General features: G+C 51.4%; 6 protein-coding genes across 6 annotated transcripts; 3 read left to right on the top strand and 3 right to left on the bottom strand.

Annotated features, from left to right (window-relative positions):
• Window positions 1-407: 407 nt before the first annotated feature.
• Window positions 408-2,985, top strand: BO97DRAFT_446785 (uncharacterized protein; the record flags this gene model as incomplete). The annotated part of the gene is made up of 3 exons (XM_025698686.1): window positions 408-513; window positions 586-2,093; window positions 2,168-2,985. The coding sequence occupies 3 exons, from the start codon at window positions 408-410 to the stop codon at window positions 2,624-2,626; spliced, it is 2,073 nt and encodes a 690-aa protein (XP_025546752.1). The 3' UTR covers window positions 2,627-2,985.
• Window positions 2,986-4,204: 1,219 nt separating this feature from the next.
• jhd1 ([Histone H3]-lysine-36 demethylase) lies at window positions 4,205-8,896 on the bottom strand (the record flags this gene model as incomplete). The annotated part of the gene is made up of 2 exons (XM_025694265.1): window positions 4,205-5,514; window positions 5,567-8,896. 2 exons carry the CDS (start codon window positions 8,894-8,896, stop codon window positions 4,591-4,593), a joined length of 4,254 nt encoding a protein of 1,417 aa, XP_025546751.1. The 3' UTR covers window positions 4,205-4,590.
• Window positions 8,897-9,866: 970 nt separating this feature from the next.
• Window positions 9,867-11,059, top strand: BO97DRAFT_399838 (putative pre-mRNA branch site protein p14). The gene is made up of 5 exons (XM_025694264.1): window positions 9,867-10,020; window positions 10,167-10,190; window positions 10,331-10,387; window positions 10,462-10,589; window positions 10,663-11,059. The coding sequence occupies exons 1-5, from the start codon at window positions 9,989-9,991 to the stop codon at window positions 10,761-10,763; spliced, it is 342 nt and encodes a 113-aa protein (XP_025546750.1). The 5' UTR covers window positions 9,867-9,988; the 3' UTR covers window positions 10,764-11,059.
• An 816-nt stretch (window positions 11,060-11,875) lies between these two features.
• Window positions 11,876-12,927, top strand: BO97DRAFT_408925 (ribonucleoprotein-associated protein). Its single transcript, XM_025695966.1, has 3 exons — window positions 11,876-12,026; window positions 12,114-12,209; window positions 12,294-12,927. The coding sequence occupies exons 1-3, from the start codon at window positions 12,008-12,010 to the stop codon at window positions 12,554-12,556; spliced, it is 378 nt and encodes a 125-aa protein (XP_025546749.1). The 5' UTR covers window positions 11,876-12,007; the 3' UTR covers window positions 12,557-12,927.
• Window positions 12,928-14,059: 1,132 nt separating this feature from the next.
• BO97DRAFT_356040 (transcription factor) lies at window positions 14,060-16,388 on the bottom strand (the record flags this gene model as incomplete). The annotated part of the gene is made up of 3 exons (XM_025692156.1): window positions 14,060-14,077; window positions 14,132-15,948; window positions 16,142-16,388. The coding sequence occupies 3 exons, from the start codon at window positions 16,386-16,388 to the stop codon at window positions 14,060-14,062; spliced, it is 2,082 nt and encodes a 693-aa protein (XP_025546748.1).
• A 2,322-nt stretch (window positions 16,389-18,710) lies between these two features.
• BO97DRAFT_378248 (MFS transporter) lies at window positions 18,711-21,814 on the bottom strand (the record flags this gene model as incomplete). Its single annotated transcript, XM_025693100.1, has 11 exons — window positions 20,996-21,814; window positions 20,826-20,935; window positions 20,722-20,756; window positions 20,392-20,636; window positions 20,306-20,338; window positions 20,156-20,242; window positions 19,679-20,088; window positions 19,503-19,614; window positions 19,268-19,401; window positions 19,021-19,093; window positions 18,711-18,762 (listed from the first exon to the last, which is right to left on the bottom strand). Coding segments are annotated over exons 1-11 (1,698 nt in total), but the record flags the coding sequence as incomplete, so codon positions are not given.
• Window positions 21,815-21,879: the final 65 nt, after the last annotated feature.

Below are 21,879 nucleotides of genomic sequence, written 5' to 3'. Positions count from 1 at the left end.
TGTTTTTGTTTCTTCTCTCTCTCCATCGGTCCATCCCCACTCTTTCAACTTTCCCGCTCTCTGTGTCTCCAGTCGAGCTATCCTTCCGCTCGACTGGTATCATTGTTGATCATCATGTTTTTTCATCGTCATCGTTGGGATAGTAGCAGTAGCAGTAAGTGATTCATCCCTCTTCATCCGTCTACAATGTTCTTTTCTATCTCTCCGTTCACTCCACCGGCTCACCGCGGAACGGGCATTCCTCCCCACCTGCATCCGTCCGTCTCCCCTTTCCCCCCGTTTTTCCTCTTCTCCCCCTCCTTTATGATCTAATCATTTGTTCGTCTTCCCACCTTCCGTTCGTCCCGATGCCCTGTTGCTCTCAGCCCTAAGCCAACCCATTCCATGGCGATCCTCTTCATATCCGGATGTCCCCGGATGCGCCGCCCTGGCTCTGCCCTACCCGGCCAGCTCCATGGCCAGCGAAGAACCCTGACTCCATTCCTCAATCGCTGTTCTCGACCTACGGACCTGGTCCGGCTGACGGATCATGACCGTGTTTCTCTCGGCTTCTTATAGTGTCTCCCCTGCTGCCCTGGCACTCAGTTCCGGGCCTAGTTGCTCGGTCTGGTTTCTGCTCTTCGTCCTTTATCCTCCTCTGCCTACTGCTATTCTCCTCATCGCTGCTCTGTGCCTGCTCCCCGCTCGGCACGCATGCTGCTTCGTCACCTACCAATGCTCTTGACGGGACTACCGTGATCGCTGTGTCTGATTCATCCTCAATTACGCCTACTGCTCTCCTAAACGGGCAAGTGGTCACGCATCCTTCTCCGGCAACTGCCAACCGAGACCTCGAGCATCAGATTCGCGATCCAGACGAAGTCGGGTTGCTAGCCTTACCAGCCCAATCGCATTCGCGACCCGCCGATTTAGCCGCCCCCGCGAGTGTCGGTCAACAGATGGTGCGCGCAACGACTGCAGCGATTTTGACTCTATCCTCCTTGATAGCCTACGTCGTGATCAACAGTGTCGCTCGCGCTGTTCATCCGTCGGCCTTCATTTGGTACGAGGAGGATCAGGACGAGCATCGCTGGATTTCGTCATCTTCGTCCTGGTTAGACCGGAAAGCTTGCCGGTGGTTCGGCTTATGTGGGACCGCCCACTTTCGCCTGGTGCGCCCCCGCTTCGGCCACCACAAGGCCATCGCGGCGGCCGGCCAAGGGTCCGAGGACGAGGGTTTCTCCGCCTGGCGCGCCGCCCAATTTAATGATTCCGCGCATCCCGAAGCCGCCTGGGATGAGGCCGAACGCTCCCGCCGCAAAATTCCAGGCTACGTTTTCCAATATGCGCCGCTCGTTCATCTGTTCTCCGATGAGCAATTTTGGCCCGGCGATATTGCCGAGCACTTGTATCATATCACCCCTATGCTCAATTACACGCCTGTTCAATCGTATTTGGATCATCCCACACTACATGACCTCGACCAATTGAATCAGTGGCAGGACGGGCACAATGTGTTTCTCACCAGCAACGACAATGTCGAGCATCGACCCTCGTGGATGGAAGGCGATAAGAATATTCCGGATGAACCTGATAGTGATCTGGAACCGTCATGGCCTGACTGGGATGGTCGGGTCGATGGGCCCATCCCGAATGACACGCCTGATGACCGAGCTCGGTGGTACGACTCAGCTCATTCTTTACCGGAAGGAGAGAAGGTGAGTGAAGGCGACGACAGAACTGAGTGGTCGCCTGAGAAGCTTGGCTATCTTCGTCCAGAAGATCTACAAAAAGATGAGAGTCTGCGGGATGAGCTGCGCAAACGATTCGGCGGCGAGCCTATCCATGTTGAAACTACGGGTGGGCGCAGCAATGCGCCAGCCATTCTGCTGGTGATGGACAAAGGCAATGGCATTGTGGATGCTTTCTGGTTCTTTTTTTACAGCTTTAATCTTGGCAACGTGGTGTTGAACGTGCGGTTTGGCAACCATGTCGGAGATTGGGAACACTGTCTTGTGCGTTTTCACAACGGCCGGCCAAAGGCTCTCTTTTTCAGCGCACACTCAGCGGGAGAAGCATACAGCTACGAAGCCGTCGAGAAGATCGGCCAGCGGGTGAGTGATTATTAATCCCCACTGCTCCATCCGGCCCCAGATCGCTAGTATAACCCCCACTAACCGTGAGATAGCCGGTTATCTACTCCGCCCTTGGCACCCATGCCATGTATGCCACTCCCGGCGTGCACGCCTATATTCTTCCTTGGGGCTTGCTACACGACCAAACCGATCGTGGTCCCTTGTGGGATCCGCTCCTGAACGTGCACACTTATACGTATGACTTTCCCAGCGACACTCTCCGGGCTTCCACTGTCAGCCCCTCGGCACCGATTGAGTGGTTCTATTTTAACGGGCACTGGGGCGACAAGTTCTACCCGCTAGGTGATGAGCGTCAATATCGATTTGCGGGTCAGTATCACTATGTAAACGGGCCTCTAGGTCCACGCTTCAAGCACCTTAACCGGCACAAAGTCTGCCAGCAAGCCGATGACAGTCCCTGTGTGATCAAGAATTACATTGGGGAACATGCCCGTCCCCGTCGCTGGGCAACTGCGGACCCCGAAAACCCGGCTGAGCATCGACGTAACTAAAGGCTGGTCTCGGGTGCCAGTATCTATCTCTTTTTCTTTGTTCCCATGCTTATTCTTACCTGCTATCTCTGGTGGGATTATATACCCTTGCATTTATTTTTTCTTCACATGATTGCATTGATGACTGGCGTTCTGTTCAGGTCTGGACTGGAAACCAACGAACCACGAGACGATGAGAGACATGAAGATCAAGGAGTCATTACTTATTTACCCATCTACAATCATCATTTGCAACTCTACCTTCATCCTGGCTGGGGACTGAGCGATGAAGTCACGGCCTTTCTATGTCATTATATTCTATCTTGCTGTCATCGGGTATATATTATGTGTTAGTGGATGATGTGCCGATGAATAGAAGCATCTTGATTTTAATCAAGTAACATCGCTGGCTTGACTCTGAGGTCCAATTTTTCAATAAACCAGAGTAGAGTTGTCTTTATCAAATCCAAGCATCATGTCAGTGAACCTATGAGCGTGTCTGTGTCGACTCTCTGTCTTTCCAAATTCGACCGGTTAGTCACTTACCACTAAATACTAAATAATACACTTTCACCAGATCCGGGCTCCGTTTTGTTCTTGCTTAGAACAAAGGTTATTTTCGCGGCGATCAAGAATAGCCTTACAGTGCCAAATACGGCGCACAAATGAGCTTCTCCCCAGCTGGCCGTGCTACCTATCGATTGCTGTATAATCTGAGTTATTTCTTATGCCGCCTCTGACTTCAATTGAAAAACAATCAATGAACTAACGTTTGTAAAAGTAGGGAGGTAGCAAACGCACGTTTTTCCCAGCGGGGTAGATAGAAAGTAAAGTTCTGTAGAAGCTTAGTTTAGATATGGCCCAGGGCAGCGTGGTAGCTCCCAGATGGAGGAGTCGCGGCTTCGCATATTAGTCCATCAGGGAGTTAGTTGTTGCCTCACTGTCGGATGGGGGGAAGGCTCATCTCTTATAACAACGCTCTGACGACGACATAAAAGGAAAAAGAGAGAGACAAGTTAATGACGGTTAGGGGTAAAGAAATAGAACAATGTCAGGTCGGGAGCCAGAGGGACCCGAACGAAACCGGGGCGAAGGAGAACCACCTTGTTCACTGTACAGTACACCTATCTGCCTCTGTAACCACATCAAATGGAATAGAAACTTTGTTTGTGATATTACTCGCTACAGAATATTTTATGGCAAATTGCAAGGGCAATCGACGAATAGGGGGAATTCCATGGAAGCAACAAGGAAAGAAGTAGTAACAAAAGCAAGACGAGAGATAGTCAAGGTTGCGAAGACTGAATGCAAACCCAACCACACCCTATTATTTCGTCCGACAAACGAGGGGAATAGATTCTAGGGGGTGTTTCTGATTAAAAAGTAAGAGTGAAGCAGCGCTGGAAAGAAAAGAAAAAAGAAGAATATGTTGTGGTAGCAAGTAAGCTGCAAAGTGCCCCAGATCCTGAGGACAAATCACATTGTGAAGATGGAATTGAACGTTGACCATGTGTCGGATATGAAGAGGAAACAGAAGGAACGGCTTGACTAGAAAGAACATCATCTAGACAATCAACCGGCTGTATCAGAACAGCCCAACCGTGTAATAACAACGCCGGATATACAAACACAACAAAGAAATCAGAGGCTGAAAGGGTTCTCGAACGATGTAAGACAGATGGGGTTATGGAAAAGCTGCAAAACACCCAACCAAGCAACAAGACGCCAAATGAAATCACAAACCATGATCCTGATCAAAGAATGAAGAGAAACTTAAGCGATACCATGTCCGCCAGACTCCCACAAACTCTCAAACTCCGCATCCTAGAAAATAGCCGAACCGACTGGTTTGAGGCACCTTGACTCGGACTAGCCGGTTGCCCGATGAAGGCAATCTAGATAAGACTGAGAAAAAAAAAGAAAAAAAAAAGGAAAAAAAGGAAATCGGTTTCCACTGAGCGGATCGGCCTGAAGCGTAGCCCGATTCACGCTCTTGTAGATCGCTTCCGTAAACCGAATTCGGCTTCCTGAAGTTCGCGGATTAGACGAAGACTCTCGGCGTCCGGCTCGTCGTCAGCCGCGCGCTTTGTCGGCTTGTTCATTTGCCCCGGAGAGATGGAGGCCGTAGCAGCACGCTCGCCTTTCTTCTCATCCGTCGACCAGAAACTCTTCTTTGCATTGTGTGAAGACGAGGGTCGCGATGCTGATTTCTTGATCCCCAAAGGTGGGCCAGGAGTTGATCTGCGTACACCGGTACTCGACGCACCGAATGATGATCGACGTGCACCGGGCGTGTGCATCGTCGACTTATTCGCCTTGATAGCATGAATTTCGGGAACATACCGGTCGACCTGGCGAGGTTGGCGGGAAGAATGTCGCGAGCTAGAAGTGGGCGTATGCAAGATTACAACATGTTCTCCTTCGCCATCTGCATAATCATTGGGTACGTCAGTTTCATCTGCCAACGAGGTCGGTGGCGAAACAAGAGTAGCTGTTGGTTTGGAAGCGAGAGCGGAGTTGACCTCGCTCGTCACCACGGTATCTGACTGGAACGTCGGGGGGGATGCGTATGAGGTCTGCCCGAGCTGAGCTTCTTTGTCCGCCGCTGCTTGTTGCGGAGAGTCTTGAGCATCATGGGAGGCATCATTATATGGGCCATTGAGGTCCAGATCTTTAAGAGTATGGCCAGGTTGATCCTGTGTTTCCAGCATACAGTTGTCTCTGCTGCCGAAATGGAGCGGCCTAGCGATAGGAGAAGTGCTTTCGTGCTTCATTCGTTTACTAACAGCGGAGCCGATTCCTTCTTCATTGGGACGAGCACGTTTCGCAGAGGCCGCGGCACGTGGTTTCGCTCTTTCCTGAGCTTTGATGGGATCAATTCTCCCATACTCATCATGAATGCACCGGCGCTGTGGTCAGTTAGCAAATGCGCGCTATAAGATGCAAGCTGGCTAGACAAACCTTGCTCTTTCGGCAGTCATCACAAGCCTTGCTTCGGCCTTTCTTTCCGGTATGTGGCCCGTCGGGACTAAATTCGTTAAGTCCAGTGGTCGGTGCATGCGGGGTGGCCACAGTGATCATAGAGGCATCAAACCGGTCTAAGTTCCTACTTACGCCATTGTCCTGAAGGCCCGCTTCTGAAGCAATGGCTGCCAAGGAATTCAGAGCAGACGCCGCGTCATGCGCCGGCGAATGGGCCCCGGTACCATAAGGACCAATAGCCGTCTGTTTCGATGTAAAGCCATCACTCTGCTCGTCTTTGTGATGGCAGCGAATTCTGCGTTTGCGACAAGCATCACATGCAACCCGCTTAGGACCCAACCCTGAGCCTCGAGGTGCTGTTCGAGGCTTAGACACAGGCTCCTCTTTGACACCGGCGTTGGCGCTTGTGAAGACGGCGGGCATAAGAGTCTCCGCAGTCGTCGAAGGCACTCTAGAAATATTCTTGCTGCTAGAATAATTCGACGAATCTTGGGGTAGCTCTGGAAGTCGCTGCACAGCCTGCCTCTCTGCATAAGTGCGCTGATTGTCCACGTTGCGCTCTGAGCGACGACTAGGTCTCCCAGCTGGCTTTTTCTCGGTGAGACCGAGTTTCGGGTTGCTTTCAATCACGCCAGGGCGAGTCCATTGAGGTGCTTTCTCGTTTCCGCGCTTCCAGGCAACCCAGATTGCAAACTGCTTAACAATGTCGACTGGCTCGCCTGGTATCCTCGGTATTGATCGTTTGACTGCATTCCTAGCATCCGTCGTCACCCCTTCCACAATGTAGGATCCAGCGATTAAGGCCGTACGCAGAAGGTACTTCGCAAGGTCTGGCAAGCCCTCCAATTCCGCTTGCGAATAGAAGCGTGAATTGTGATAAGGAGAGCCAGATGGTGCAGTATTCGCCCGCTCTCCAAACTCATAGTAAATGGGATATTCCCGATGGAATCGATAATTTTCATCCTGTCCAAATGCGTCGAGAACGCCCTGGGGGACCGGATCTTCCTCGAGGTACTTCAACGCGGTGTACCACTGGATTTTCTGGAAGAAAGGATAACGAAACTTCCTTGGAACCTTCGTGTCTTTCTCGATGTTTGCAATCTTGATCTGCATCCCATAGTTCAGTCTTGTCAAGAAGTTGCCACCAATGACCAGACTGTTCTCCGGAGTCCACACCGCGTGAATCCAACCAGAAGGAATCAACATCGTATCACCTTCGGCAAGGTCCACGCGGTAGCATTCCTTAGTTTGGTCACCAAGAAAGGTGGTATCCTGTGCGGGCGAGTTGCACCACTCCTCATATTTCTTCAAATGCTTGTCCGTAGGCGGGATGAAGAAGAAGGTCTTTTTGCCTTTCAAGATATGGTAATAGACTGATGATCCGCCGAAATCGATGTGGAAGTCAGTATAACAATCGGCCACGGACATCAAGCAGTAGAACTGAACTTTCGGGTAATCTCCCACTGCTTGGAGTTCTTGAGGCCAGACTGAATCCTGCAAGTCCAGATCACGAACCACTTTTGGCCGTCGGATTAGCCTGCCCAATGGACTCTGAGACACTTCTAAGCTGATGACATTTCGCACTACTTTCTCACCAGTGCTCTCGTAGTAGTCAGCCCATTTTTGCATGGTCCATCTCTTGTCCTCTCCCTGCTGTGACTTGACGTCGATTACCTCAACCCTCTCATCTGGTCCGTAAAGCTCAGCCACATGCCTAACTGTTAGGCCCTGAGGTATCACCATGTCCAGTTGATCCTGGCCGCAGTCAACCACTTGTCTGAAGGCCTCTTCTTCCACATCGAGATGGTCTAAAAGTTCATCGAACATCTCTTGCGTGGGTGCCTCTTGCGCCAGTGCGTCTAAGTCCGCGCTTAGGGTCGGGATCGAGTCCCGGGAGTTCCACTTGGCGGGAACGACTATCGGTTCCGTCATGCCACTGCCTCGTTCGAAGTACTCAGCCGTAATGAGCTCTGGGCGCATGCGGGGAAAGTTCTCGGGGAGGAAACGGATCTTGCCTTGGCGAATGGGTTCAATGTAATGGTGTGCCAATGAATCCGTGGCGGCTTTGACTAGCCCTTGATTGAGGCCGGCATAGTCAATTGCGGTACGGGCTCGAGAGGACTTGCGGACGAATGTTGTCCGTCCATGAAATGGTCCACAGCTGCGGCAGATGAATTTGTCCACAGTCCGTACCTCTCTATCGTTTTTGAACCCAGCGCAGACGATATGAAACCAGCGCTTGCAGCCGTCGCAACTAATCCAGGTCACATCACCCTGCTCGCCGGTATCGACTGGGATGCGGACGAGATTGCAAGCGGCACAGCTGGCCTGGCTAGACACGTCCGATTCGGTATCATCCTCCGTCTTGGAAGGTAAATCCTGCATCGGTCCTGCATGACTACCGCGCATGACATCTACACCCTGCACACTGGATTGTATGACAGCTAAGTTCTGGTTGTTAGTTGCGATCCAGTGTTCGTCCTCGGCATCCTCTTCATCTTGCCAAAGTATCGGAGGAAGAGTTGATGAGCTGGTGTTAGGTCGCAGGCCTTGTATTGAAGGTCGCGCAATGGCTGCTGATCCATCGGATTGTGACCTCATTCGGGCTGGTGGCAGAGTGCTGCTGCCCGCTGGATTGTGGGTGGAATTTTCGGTGTGAGTGACCCATGATCCCATGGCGGATCCAGCCCTGTCGAAACGCCGTGTTTCATCGCCGTGGTAATGAGCGGCTTCATCTATGCTAACTCGTTTTGCGGATTGAATGACAGGCTGGAAGTTGGTAGGTCGGGCAAGGTTTAATAGAAGCTCTGCATCCGTCTTCATGCTGTCAAGCAGCGAAGAAGAATTTGCATCGGACACGGGCAGCGACCGGTGTGGGGAAAACGGCGATTGGTGTTTTTCTGAGCGCGGTCGCTTGACGGGACGTTCGGATGATTCATTATGTTCAGAGGGGAAAAGCGACAGTGCGGGTGTGGAGTTTTGAGAAGGAGGTCGGTAGGAGAGAGGTGCGAAGGTAGGACTTGTCGCTAAAGCGATAGTCGCGAGAGCGTCGATGGTCGAACTCGATCTGCCATGACTCGGTCGATGAGAAGCTGATTGGTCTGCAGCATGATAGCCACTATGATGCGGGAGGTATTGATCGCGATCGGAGGAAGCCACCCTGGAGATGCTGCGGTCAATCCATGAGGCTCGGATGTCGGAGGTCGAGCAGGGTGAAATCGGCTCGACGGCGCGTCGCGGAGGTGAGGGAGTGCGGTAACGCGGCGGACGAGTCCCAAGATGGGTAGAAAAGGAAGTTGCACTAATCATAATGAGGTCTGAAGATGGGAAATCGAGCGGTAAAAGAGCGAAAAGCGCCCCGGAGGAGGCAAGCTGTGCTTGCGGCAGACGGGTGCAAAGCGGGGATATTTGACCACACGGGCTAGAGACGGGCCACCGCAGGCAAAGAGAAAGTCATTCCTGGCAGAATGAAGCGCGCACGAGGGATAATGAGATGAAATATCAAGCCCGAATGGAAAGGTGTGAGGGGGGAAGTAGGAGGAGGTGGGAGGAGGTCGATGGAGGAGAGTCGCACGGCGGAGGTTGAGGGGGGGAAGTTGAGCGAGCCTCTGCCGACGGGCGGGAGAGAAGCAAGAGACCGCGCAAGGAAAGCAGACGGAGGGCTGCACCACGGTGGGGTGCGGAGCGGAGATGAAAAATGGCGGAACAGAAGGCCCAGAAACAGGATAATAAAGGAGATCAAGCGATTGAAAACATGCGCCTCGAGAATGGACGGTGGGGGAGGGGAGGAGGGGTCTGGGAAGAGGAAGATGGGCGGCGATGAGCCGAGAGGAGAGGAGAGGGGAGGAGCCTAGGAGGTCGTCGCCGAACGGAGGAGGAGGAGGAGGAGGAGGAGGACGAGGCGCGCGTTAGAGAGCAACTTACTGAGGCAGAGTAAGTCCCGGCTGGCTTCTTGCAACATGCCTCAGGCAGAAATATCTTAAATGGTAGTCGTTTGCGGCACCAGCCTCATGCATAACAAAGGATGATCTTCACATCGTCTCAAATCAATTAGCTTGCAATATAAGGCTACAGAGTCATATTCTGAGTTCAAGTATACTTCCCCTTCATTTTAAGCTGTATAAACCTCTGCTTGGCCCGTTTCCTCCTCATCTCTTGCTCCATTCACTCCCATCAAAGTGAGGCTCCCCCGAGGCCACTAACCCAGATTAGGCAAGGCAGTCAGTCTCCCGAACCTCGTGCTCGTCGCGGATATTGCTTCCCTCTCTCTCGCTCCTCTCTTGTCTCTTCCTCCTCTCCTCCTTCTCATATATCCTCTCTCCAGACCCCCGTTGGGTATCTGACTCGACTTCAATCTTTTTTTTCACGACATCTCTACAGCTTCTACTGTCCCGCCCGAGAATGAGCCGGAAGCTCGCCCCCGAAGCCAATCGGTAGGTTCTGTTCGAACAATTCTGCCCCTCCCCTTCCGGTAATCCGCCATCGTCTCCGCTGCGCTCATGGGGCCCGGGGACTGGGGATGCCTATGTTCTGGAGCAGATCGTCGAGCTCTGTCGAACTCCTAACTAACAGACCCTAGGATTCTCTTTGTCAAGAACCTCAAGTATGCTCTCCCTCTCCATCGGAATCTACCGAACCCGCTAGTCGATCGTCGCATAGCCAATCTATCCCATACCCCAAGCGAGGGGCTATACCATCTGTTTGGAAGTAGAGTTGGAGGCTAACAAGGTGGTTTCTGTCCAGCTACAACGTAACAGCGGAGCAACTCTTCGACCTCTTTGGCAAATTCGGTCCTATCCGGTAGGCCTCTCTGTGATTCACGCGCCGTCGTCCAACTGCCGTCGAATCAGCGAACTAACGCTCTCTCCGTTTAGACAAATACGTCAGGGAATCGCAAACAACTCCAAGGGCACTGCCTTTGTGGTATACGAAGACGTTCACGACGCCAAACAGGCATGCGATAAGCTCAATGGATTCAACTTCCAGAACAGATATCTCGTTGGTATGTTTTCTTTATGCGGTGGATCCGTTATTGGAGAACAGACTGGCTGACACTCGTCTGCTTCGACTCCCAGTTTTATACCACCAGCCGGAAAAAATGCTTAGGTCGAAAGAGGACTTGGCGGAAAGGCAAGAGAATTTGGAACGTCTCAAACAGCAGCATGGTATAGAATGACGTGATGATTGCTTTTTTGTCGCTTTCTCTGCATGCCCTTTGCCGGCATCTGGTTGCGTATTATCATGGGTTGGTCGTGGGGTTTTCGGCGTTTTATTTGCTCCTCTGGGTTTGATGGCTCTTATTCATTCATGGGTCTGAAAGGGTTGCCGGCGGGTAGAATGAGACTCCGGCTGAAGTCCGGAAAGAGTGGTACAGAATGGGTTATTTCAGGCTGGGATCAAGTCCGTCGCGCCGGTTAGTCACTGCTATCAATATAATCATTTCGATCGCCGGCCACTTGCGGCTGTTGCGGCAAACCTATGGAATGCGGCGTGCAACGTCATCGTCCTGTTTTACTCGGTAGATGGACTCCTTGGACGCTCAGCAGGCGGACTTTGCGCAGCTGGGGCCCCGGATTGCTCAGTCCCTATCTGTGTCCATGTGATCACCGAACGGTCGCATCATACGTCGTCAGTGGATCAGGCTGGGGAAGATCATGTATGGGCCTTCCCCTGAACGGCCTGCGTAGGGTTGGCCAACTAGTGCGGTAGCTTATGTTCTTGCCAGCTTCGCCTCAATGTGTAGTATCCACTTGGGAGTCATTAGTCGCGGTGACATGATGCAATCATAGCTAATAACTATAGTTTGTTTATTTACAATCCAAGACACCGGCTCACGAGCTAAATTGGGGACCAGCCAGTCCCTGTCGTGCTATCGACGTGGATGGCAGGCGCCAAGTTCTAGCAAATTGACCTAATATAAACCTCAAGGCTCAAATTGGTGTCAATTCGAGGGAGACAATGTCCAATTGTGCACCGATTGTGCTGGCTGTTTGCAACACCTCGTAACGAGCAGCTAGCAGAGCTAGTGCATAATATCCATACCTTTAGTAGATCATCCCGGCAGATGACAAGCCCCTTAGCGCAAGTGAAACCCGTGACTTAACTAACTATTGCCTGACATGGCTTTAGTGCCTGATTCCTCAGACATCAAGATTTTCCCCTTCCGTTCTAGACTTTGGGATTCTGCCCCAAATGGGTTTAGGACTGCCTTCCACCTAGCCCGCCCCACCCCTGCGACCGCCTCCAAGGATTTTCTTTTCGCAGCCGGACCTTCTACTAAAACTTGAGTCTCCAACCATCACCACCTTCACCTTTATCTCCAGCATCTCGACCTGCACCGCGGCAGTGATCCTTTGCGTGAGCCTGCTTCTCTCAACTCTCGACACCTTCGTCCTTCTATAAACTCACCCATTTATCACCATGGCTGATACCTCTGCTGGTAAGACTCTATCCAACCTTCCATCATCTTTCGGCCATAAAAAAAAAAAAAAAACCAATAGACTGACATTTTCTTCCTCCACTACAGCCTGGCCTCTGGCCGACGAGAGCCTGACCCAGAGTCTCCTGGACCTTGTCCAACAGGCCTCTCACTACCGCCAGCTCAAGAAGGGAGCCAACGAGGGTGAGCATTTCCCTTCCCCTCCCCTTCAAAAAAACCAATCTCTCACACCTTCCCCTCTCGACTAATCCATTTCCCTTCTCACAGCCACCAAGACCCTTAACCGTGGTACCGCCGAACTGGTCATTCTCGCTGCCGATACCTCCCCCCTCGCTATCGTCATGCACATCCCCCTTCTCGCCGAGGACAAGAACTGCGTCTACGTCTTCGTCCCCAGCAAGCTGGCTCTCGGCCGCGCCTGCGGTGTTTCCCGCCCCGTCATTGCCGCTAGCATCACCACCAACGAGGCCAGTGACCTGATGGGCCAGATCCGTACCCTCAAGGACAAGGTCGAGAGACTCATGCTGTAAAGCATGTTTCAAGTCTCTATTCCTGGGGCATTTTAAGGCGCGGTCTTAATCGCCATCAATCTTGTCCGGTTTTCTTTTCCTTTCCGACGGTATTTTCCTAATCCGTTCTTCTTTCGGTGTACGGGTAAAAGACGGGGAAAATCTAGCTTAAAGATGACATGTTGATGAAAGATATGGTGGATGACAAATTGCGTTTTCGTTCCAAGATCCATGGCCGGTTATAGATGGACATCTTGTCCTTGTTCCCTCAGAATCGTTCCTGGAGCGAAGTGCAAACCAAGAAAAAACGTGTTGTACACATACATCTGCTATGCTTTGGATTAGACAGTTATTGGCTTAAATGTCGAATCTGCGATTACCGGCTTGCGGTGACAAAATTTATGTGCTTTTCCCTTTTGAAACTTGTAGTATTTCGGTTTTATGGCCAGATTAATAGATCTCGGAGAGTGGCGCGTGCATGAAAGAGTGGACAAATCCGGGCCATGACTACTCTGTACTTCGGTCTCTAGACGGTCTAGTCCATTATGACTAGGAGTCGTGCAGACCTGAGAAAAACCACAGAAGTCTATAAGGTCCAGTCACATGAACCTACTTCAAGTACCTTTTCATCACGATGGCATCATACCATGAACTACCCATCGCTATCTGCAGAGACAAAAGACATGGAGTAAAGTGAGACTACAGTTCATGAATATGATCATGCAAGGTCAGTATTCACCGGGCTGTCGGCTGAATTCCTGCCAGTCCGACTGATAGCAAGTAACCTACTCGATCTTCCCCTATCTTCACCTGGCCGCTGCTCAACTGGCTCGCATGTGTATTGTTCCCTCGAGGGTGCTACTTCTGATCACGGGGATGTAAAGCGCATGACGCTTAGCTATATCATAGTACAACAGAGTGAATAAGTCATAGAGGAGGGTGGGGGGGAGAGCGCGGGCCAGCTATGGCAACTTGAAATTCCATCATCCCGCAAGACACTCAGCTGGATAGGGGTCCAGTGACAAGCTTTGTCTGCTATCAACATATTCCTATTATAATACGCGCTCACGCGCTCTCCCACTCGCTCACTCCTGGGTTGCTCTCGTTCCCAGATCGCTCCAGGTCGAATGAGACCCGATCCATGTACAGCAAGTGACTGAAGGATGTACAATACAAGCCCAACCAGAAACTCCAGATGAATAGGATGATGGGTCACGTCCATGCACCACTCTATCATGAAACCCACATGTAACACGAAATCAACAGCAAGCTCCATGGGAATCATGCGGTGCATCAATATGTACCGATACAAAAAGGGATAAGGTCCTAACCAGACAGCCTCCAAATGCAGCCATCACGAACAGAACATAAAGAAAACAAAGAAAGGCTCATCAAGTATACTTTTGTGTCAATCCGGCCTGGGTATGGTACTGAAGAAAACAAGAAATATCAAGCAGCAATAAACAGAATGGGGTCCACGCCTTCGCATCATGGTCCGAGCGAGGAATCATCCATAATGCGCAATCAGATGCATGGGAGAAACTAATGTACTATTAGCATTTATACATTGTCAGAAAGCGTTGCAGGTATACTCACATTCATCACAATCAACATCGGGATATCGAATACGTCGCGCTTCACTGTCCAGCAGTAGGCGCAATCAACCTTGCCATCCTTGAATCCCAATTGATTCATTCCCGCCTCGCTAGCGATTCCGCCCTTGCGCAGATGACTGTTCCACCGTTGGTTGTCCTCTGATGCCAGCTCCATGTCCTCTTTCGTCTTGTACTTTAGCAATTTGCACGTCCGCATCACACTACCACGAGAGTCGCCAAACGCCAAACGGGCAAAATCTTCGTAAAACTGCACCACGCTATCGTCATCCAGCAGCTCTGCCAGGAACACGGGGTGCGGCCGCCCCGGTGTTGAGCTCTCGCCCGCCGATCCGCGCGGAGTGAAACTGCGGGAGGAAGCCCCCGAGTTTGGGACCGAGGTGCCCCCAGTGTTCACATTCAGATTCGGCTCCTTACCGAGAAGCACATCCTTCTTCCATCCAGTCAGAATACTGAACTCTTTTCCCACCGCCGCGATTTCGCCCGTTCGACGACATACGATCGTAGGTGTACCGCACGCGTTGATAAAGTCCTCGTATTCCCACAGCGTCCGCTGAAAGCACTTCTCCATAAAGATTAGATCGTCTCGGTTCAACGTTTTGGTAGTCGCAATAAACGAGGGCCGAATCGATGCCAGCGCCTTGGCAATCTGTAGGGTCTTCTGCGGACTGAATCGCCGCTGGATGAAGGCAGTAAGGTTGTGAAAGCGACTGGTATATGCGTAAGGCTCCTTTACACTTTCGTAGATCGAAGATGGATTCCGTTGTCGCCGGCGCACACCCACATGCAGATTCTGGTGCTTCAAACTAGGTGTCGTGATAGCGGGTCGTTGATTGTTCGGAGCCAACCCATTCGCTTTACTAGCAATAGGAGTGCTAAACGGAGAATCTTCGAAGCCGCTCGTCATCCGAGGACTAGTCGTCGCGCCAGGGCTGTTGAAATGGCCTGGTCCGCTTTCAATCGCAAACGCATGAGGCGCATCGGCCTTGGACAGATGGCCAGGTATCACATTCCCCTGACTTGACTGGGGGTAGACGCTAGGGACATTGACATGCGCCTGTCCTGGGGCCTGGCTGCTCGGCCATTCATTCAAGAGCGGGTCACCGAACATGAACGGTTGCTGGTTGCCGGGACTTTCCCCGAAACCAGGCCCTCCAGTGATTGGAGTCGTAGCGAACTGGGCAGAGCCACTGCGGCCCATGGACCCGCGCTGCGTGGCTGAGTCGCTCGGTGAATCCCCAGCGCCTGTCGCCATGTGTCCCAGCATGCCGAACTCCAGCGCGCCGTATCGGTTCTCAAAGTTCATGCTAGAAAGATCAAAATTGAAAAGTGCGGGGTCACTGGGATCGAAGAACGGACCGGCGAACGGATTGGGAGGCTGAGTTGGCGGACCCGAGGCATTCGTGGCCGGTGGCTGCTGATTTACTGAGGTTGGCAAGCTATTATTTCGAGCGGTGGGGGTGGCTTTGAGGTTGAACGAAGGCGAGACGGGCGATTGCGAGGTGAACGACGCTTGATTCATGGGGTTCTCTTGGTAGACATTGTATGACGTAGACTGGGGAGTTGGATAGAAGCTGGCACCGGAATTCTGCGGAGCGGTCGCATTGACTGCGTTTGCACCGTTCCTCGACAGCGGCAGACTATTGTTACGCATAGGATTGTTGTAAAAGTTTCCACCAATGCCAGGCATCAACGCCCCATCGGGTGCGTCATGAAGGTACTTGGCCTTTTTCCGGACCCCGTCCTGACATGCATCTTGCAGGCCACGCTTGATACACCGCTGACACGGTCTCTCATCACCTGCGCGCAAAGCTCGATTAGTTGCACGTCCATACTCCGGCTGCACGACCGGAATGCCGCAACTCGTTGCCCAGAGGGCGCGCAGTAAAGCGCTTGAACGACTAAATATGAAGAAAAGCACGAAACATGCCCATGGCAGAGAAGGAAAGGGGGGGGCGGGGGTAAGGAAAGCTAAAGACAAGGCCAGTCATACCGCAAGTCAAATGCGCCCGCTGGCAAGCAAAACAAGCCCTGCGAGCCTTTTTCCTCCGCGGTCTCGACGGATCCTTTGCATTGGCCGACTTCTGTCCAAGCGACACGATGCCTTTGTCCTTCTCGTCGCCGTTAACCTCCATCTTGGGGGTTTCCGAGTGTTCATCGGCAGATCTGATGTCGTGATTGGACCCAATGGGCTCTACCGACGGAGCAGGCGAGCTCTTCTCCTTGGCGTCTACGTTCATTCCGGCATGAATAGCCCGACAGAGCGGTGACTCGGTAAGTCGGTGTAGGGTGAGAGCCGAGTTGCGCACGTGCGATTTTGTCTCGAAGAGCAGTCTTGCCACCTGAGTGATTCGAATGCGGGTGATGTAGCCGAGGATGTGTCACCAGCCTTAGCGCCAACGATGTTTCCCTTGTTCGAGTTCAACTCCGTGGGCGGTCTTCCAGGCGATTAATCTGGTAGGAGCAGGTATGCAGTTGTATCGTAGTGTAGGCGCATCAAATCAATGGCGCGCGAGATATAGTCAATGAGGTTGTAAAATGCGAACGGAACGAAGAGCGGAACCGACCGTAGAAACGGAGGGGAGAGCAAACGGACGGGCGGAGAAAGAGCTGAAAGGGCCTTGCGTGCGGGACCGAACACCGGACGACGGGGCGATTTGCATTCAAGATAAAAGAATCGGAAAGGAGATTCTGGCGCGACAGTATGGCAGACGAAGATCGTGTAAGACTAGATTGCTAGCGATCTTTTCACTATCACGCGGGCGAGGTTCGAGGGAGAGGGGATCGTTAATTCGTAATAGTATGCCGAGTGGAGAGCGAGGACTGGGCTCAGTTTGTCGAGACTGCGGGGAAAATCCAAGAGTACCGGTAGGCGCGGCGAGAGTCGATCGGGGAGGAGTTATAAGGCACCGAACCCGGGGGGAGGGGAGATTGCAACAGGAGGGGTAAAAGATTTGAAGAGGGGAGAGGGAGAAGGATAAAACGCGGGGAAAGGGTTGAGAAAGAGAGAAGAAAATGGTGCGACCAAGCCTTGGAAGAGGAAAGAGAGGGAGAGAGAGATGAGGGAATTCAAGATTGGCGAAAATCCTAAAGGTAAAAAAAAGGCAGCGAGCTGAGCGAACGACACGAGGGTGTCTACTGTCTAGGATGCTGGATAGATGGTTTCAGTACGGTTACCGTACCAGGCTCGTAATACAGTGTGTCGCGTGTCATTGTCCATCGCACCGGAGACTAACCTTGATTACCGATGTTTCCGCGGTAAATTCAATCCCTTTCGATCGCTTTAAGAATAAGAAGCAGATGTAGATACAAGGTAGATGTTGTTCTGTCAAGTCTTTGAATCATTGTTGTCGAGGGAACCAGGCTGTAAGTATGACTCAAAACCAGAGCTGTTTATCAACCAGGGTTTTGTGACAGCAAGAGAGCCATCCATGTGAAGATGTGCTGCCGCCGCATGTGATTGACAGGAAGAAGACATCATCAATACTCGAAGTATATCTGATTATCGATTTCTCTTCTTTGACATCTTTTTCTGCATCCCCACTGTTTTCTTTCTTATCAATTCACTTGAAACGGACGAGAAGGATCCCCAACTTGGCAAGCAGTAAAACGTGAACTACGTACACACAGTACAATAGTCTCAATTGAAGCAACGATTCCTTCCTCACAAGCCAATCAATTCTTTGAGTCATCGAAGCTTCCCCTGTAAACTTACAGCAGCACCATACGGGTTACCGTCATTCACAGTACAAATTAGTATACATCCTCCACTCCCGTGGCTTAGTTTCGAAATCCTCCCACGTGTAATCTGCCGACTTACTTCCCAGGAACACAGAAAGAAAAGAAAAAGAAAAAGAAAAACAGAAAAACCGACTCGAAGGAAACAAAATGCCTCAGAGATCAACCCGAGCACCAATCACATCCCTACTAGAACAGGCTCTGTTGTGCCTCGCAGGCCCATGCGGCTTCTGATTGGCGTGTGGCTGTGAGCCATTTGTTGCAATTTCCCCGAGTCTTTCCGCTGGATTGAGTCCGCGTCGCCCGAAATCGTCCGGTATGACCATGGTTTCTGCTCCCAGGCTTCAGATTCCTAGTCGAGGTTGACATGGGGTATGCCTCGGTTAAAAGAGATGATGTGATTCTTTTGGGATACAAAGAATAGAAAAGGGTAGGATGCTTGCATGGTTCTGGATTGTAATTGGTCATGTTATAATGTGTAGTTTTCCTAGGTATCGTTGAATGGCGCTGTCTATCTGTACATCATTAGTCCGCTAGGGAAAAGGAATGAAATCTCTATGTGTATCTCTTAATTGGTTTGTGGCGATCGTGAAAATAACAGCTAGACTTGCTAAGATCGCCTGGGGTCGCCATCGGTAGTTCAAGCAAGCCCGGCAACGGTAGTGCTAAGAGTAGCTGCAGGATACTGTCTTTGTTCGGGGGTCATGACTAAAGGGTGATTTGAATTCTGTCTCATCGGTCAAAGCTAGATGACGAAGCTATGCCCCGTCAGGCGGTACCAACACCCTCGACACCCAGGGAATTATGCTGGACGCCGATCATGCAGCAAATCGGCTCTTCTTTCGAATGCGGTTGCCATAAAGATAAAATATGTATCTACCCGGAAGAAGCATTATAGTCAGCACTCATCGCAAGACTCAAAGCGTCGTTGAGCACAACGGAGAGACTGCTGCCAGAGAGAGATCAAAGCTGTGGAGTTCATTCCCAGGCGTCCGAGGTGTCAAACTGCCGCCGCTGCAGATCCTCATGCAAGGGGATATTGGTGGTTCGTCCATCGGCACGGCAAGGGTAAGATTGAGGGAAGACGAAATAACTCAAGACACTCCTGCTAAACACGCAATGTTGAGTACTTACGGGAATGGTGCCATGACAAGCGTAAGAAAAGCAAGAAGTGACGTTGCCCAGTGATAGCCCAAGTTGTTGTACACTGTAATCATTCGTTAGCAAGCGGCGGTCAGAATACAATGTGTCCAAAGTCAACAGATCTCAACAAGAACATCGTCACTAAAGGCTGGAAGCAGACTATATCCGCCAAGGTCCAACTCGCATGATGATGCCAATATCATGGTCTTACAATCACTTTGGAACAAGCAAGACCTACTTTGGATACCGAAAAGAGGAAAGACGCCGCCGAAGATAGAGCGCGCGAAACTGTTCGCGGCCAGGGCACTAGCAGCAAACGTCGGATACGCGTCGACCAGGAAAGTGAAGATCCCCGAGTACACGAGAATAGTCCTAGGTGCGACAAATCAGAACTAATGTAAAAGCTTTGAGAAGGCCCGTACCTGGGCGAGGATTGCTACAAGCAGTAGACTCGGACAAAGTGACAAGCTTACCCAGCTCCGAAGAATGCACTGCCGATGAGCGGTACGATCCAGTGCACATGAGGATAGATCGTCCAGGCAAAGATGAACAAACCAATGGTTACAAGCGGACCTCCGGCAATCGCTGCATCGTCTCCGACGTTAGAAGCCGCTCAACAAAACAACAAGCTAGAACAAGTTGGGCATACCTGGTGGGAGCCGCCACTCAGGCTGGAAGTCATCTAACTGTCCAGTTGCCTTTTCATGGTTCTCTTCCAGGCGGACATAGTTGCGCCGCCATAGCGGGTCCGTGAAGATGGCAATGAGCATGCCGACGAAGAGGCCAAGGAAGCAGAGGCCGCGCTGCCACAGCTCAAAGCCATACACGTTCTGGAAGACCAGTTGGAACGCACCGAAGAACAGATAAAGGATGCCCAACAAAATAGCTGAAAATATACAAAGGTTAAGGCACATCGGCTCCATCGTCAGCAGCAGGAGGGGTCGGTAAGTGGACCGCAAGACTGTCTGTGCTACCGATCGTTGCAGTTTCTCAATCGGTGCCTGCCACCTTTCATCGCCTGTCTCATCGCGCAATCTTTGTGCTTTGCGCCTGAGAAGACTGCAAGGTCAATGTCAAATGACGTTCTTCTACAAGGTATAAGCTCAAAGCAGAGAGAAGCACTTACACAGGATGATACGTTTCCGGGACAAATAAGAATATCAAGGCCAACAGTGCACCCGTCCATATGAGAAGAACATAGAACGTCCACCGCCTTTAAACCAAGCGGACAAAGTGGTAAGCCGAGCGTGATGAGTATATAGGGCAGGGGACCTACCAAGTGGTATATTGATTGATAAATCCACCAACACTAAAGCTGTCAGCACCAGTGGCAACATCATGTTATGGGAATTGAGAACATACAGTGGGCCCAGCTCCGGACCTATGAAGGGAGAACTGGTGTACAGCATCATTGGTGCGCTCAGTTCATGGCGGGCAAACAAATCGCCTACGGTACCACCGGCGACACTAAGGAACGCACTGCCAGCAATGCCGCCGAAGAAGCGACAGATGATCATAGTTTGAATATTCTTGGCTACTGCACATGGGATGAGCCAAATCAAGAAGAATGAGAATGAGCAGATATAGATATATCGTCGACCATAGAACTATCGAAGGGTCAGTGTATTCATGGACCTGTGTTAATGGTCAAGACCACTGAACACTGAACAAGGGACCCGCAGTTACACGAACCTCAGATAAAGGAGCCAAGAACAGTGGCCCGACCGCTTCAGGAGTTATACATCAGCATCGACAACACTGTGGAAGAACAAATTGGTTTGATTGCGTCGACTTACCAAGACCCCAGATGAAGAACGACAATCCCAGCGTCGCGACCAATCGAGAGCAGTTGAACTCCTCTGTTATCTGATTGTAGGTGACAGTGTACATAGAGGACGTGCAGGTCCTTCGGGAAGACGGCAATATCAGCACTGGCAAGATACTCGCATCAGCATTGAGCACCTACACGCAAAGCGAGCCTAGGGAGCAAATGACCACGATCAGCCATCTTCGCAAGGTATTGAATCGGCGCGGATTCATCGGATCATGCTCGTCCCAGCTGACGATAAAAGCATCTGGGTCATCAGCAGCTAAGCCCTCTTTTCGACTTGGAACTTTCTCGATCTCATCGTCATCCGGTATGTTATAGCTATAGCCATCAGTCAAAGAGTAGCTGCGCGAGTGCACTCGGCGCATCTGGCTCTCATGTGATGTAACGCGACCGTTGATGGGAGCGAAAGCGCCGTCGACTTCGAATTCCGGGTTTCTCTGGTCCACATTTTCCTCGATGTCATGGTGCGTACTCGTGGAGTTTCGGTCGAGACATGGCTCGGACGTCTTTCGAGAGACCCCCGCCTGCACTGGTTCAGACATAGTCCCCGAGCCAGACAATGTGAAGAACCATCGATGACCATGCGAAAGACTGACTTTCAAGCTCCAGTGAAGCCTCCTTGCCTACTCAATATTTGTTGTTTGTGTATGTTTGCCGCGGTGTTATGCTCGTCGAGCTCGAGTTTCAGTTGCGTGTGCGTACGGAGTATACTGTTTGCGGGACCAGAAGCGATTTGCAGGCCAATTCAACGTGAAACGGACAACTGCCGGCTAATTACTGCCACTAAAGCTTGTGGCGGCTTGGCTCAAGCTATAGGAACAGGAAAGAATTTGAGAAGAAGCAAGACATAACTGAATCAGAGATGAAGAACGGAGGAGGCAAGACAGAGAGAGACGTTCGAGGAAATGGCAGCTGGACGGAATCCCCACTCCGAACAGTAAAGTGAGGAAAGCCGTCCCGCGGGGAATGGATTCCTAATTCTGTGGTTCTAAGAAGGTCCAGCTTGTCGCAGCTTATGA

The sequence above is a fragment of the Aspergillus homomorphus genome (assembly GCF_003184865.1).
Source record: "Aspergillus homomorphus CBS 101889 unplaced genomic scaffold BO97scaffold_62, whole genome shotgun sequence".
In the NCBI taxonomy this organism is placed as follows: Eukaryota; Fungi; Ascomycota; class Eurotiomycetes; order Eurotiales; family Aspergillaceae; genus Aspergillus; species Aspergillus homomorphus.
The sequence above is the reverse complement of the archived record's forward strand: the minus strand, read 5'-3'. Positions and strand labels throughout refer to the sequence as shown.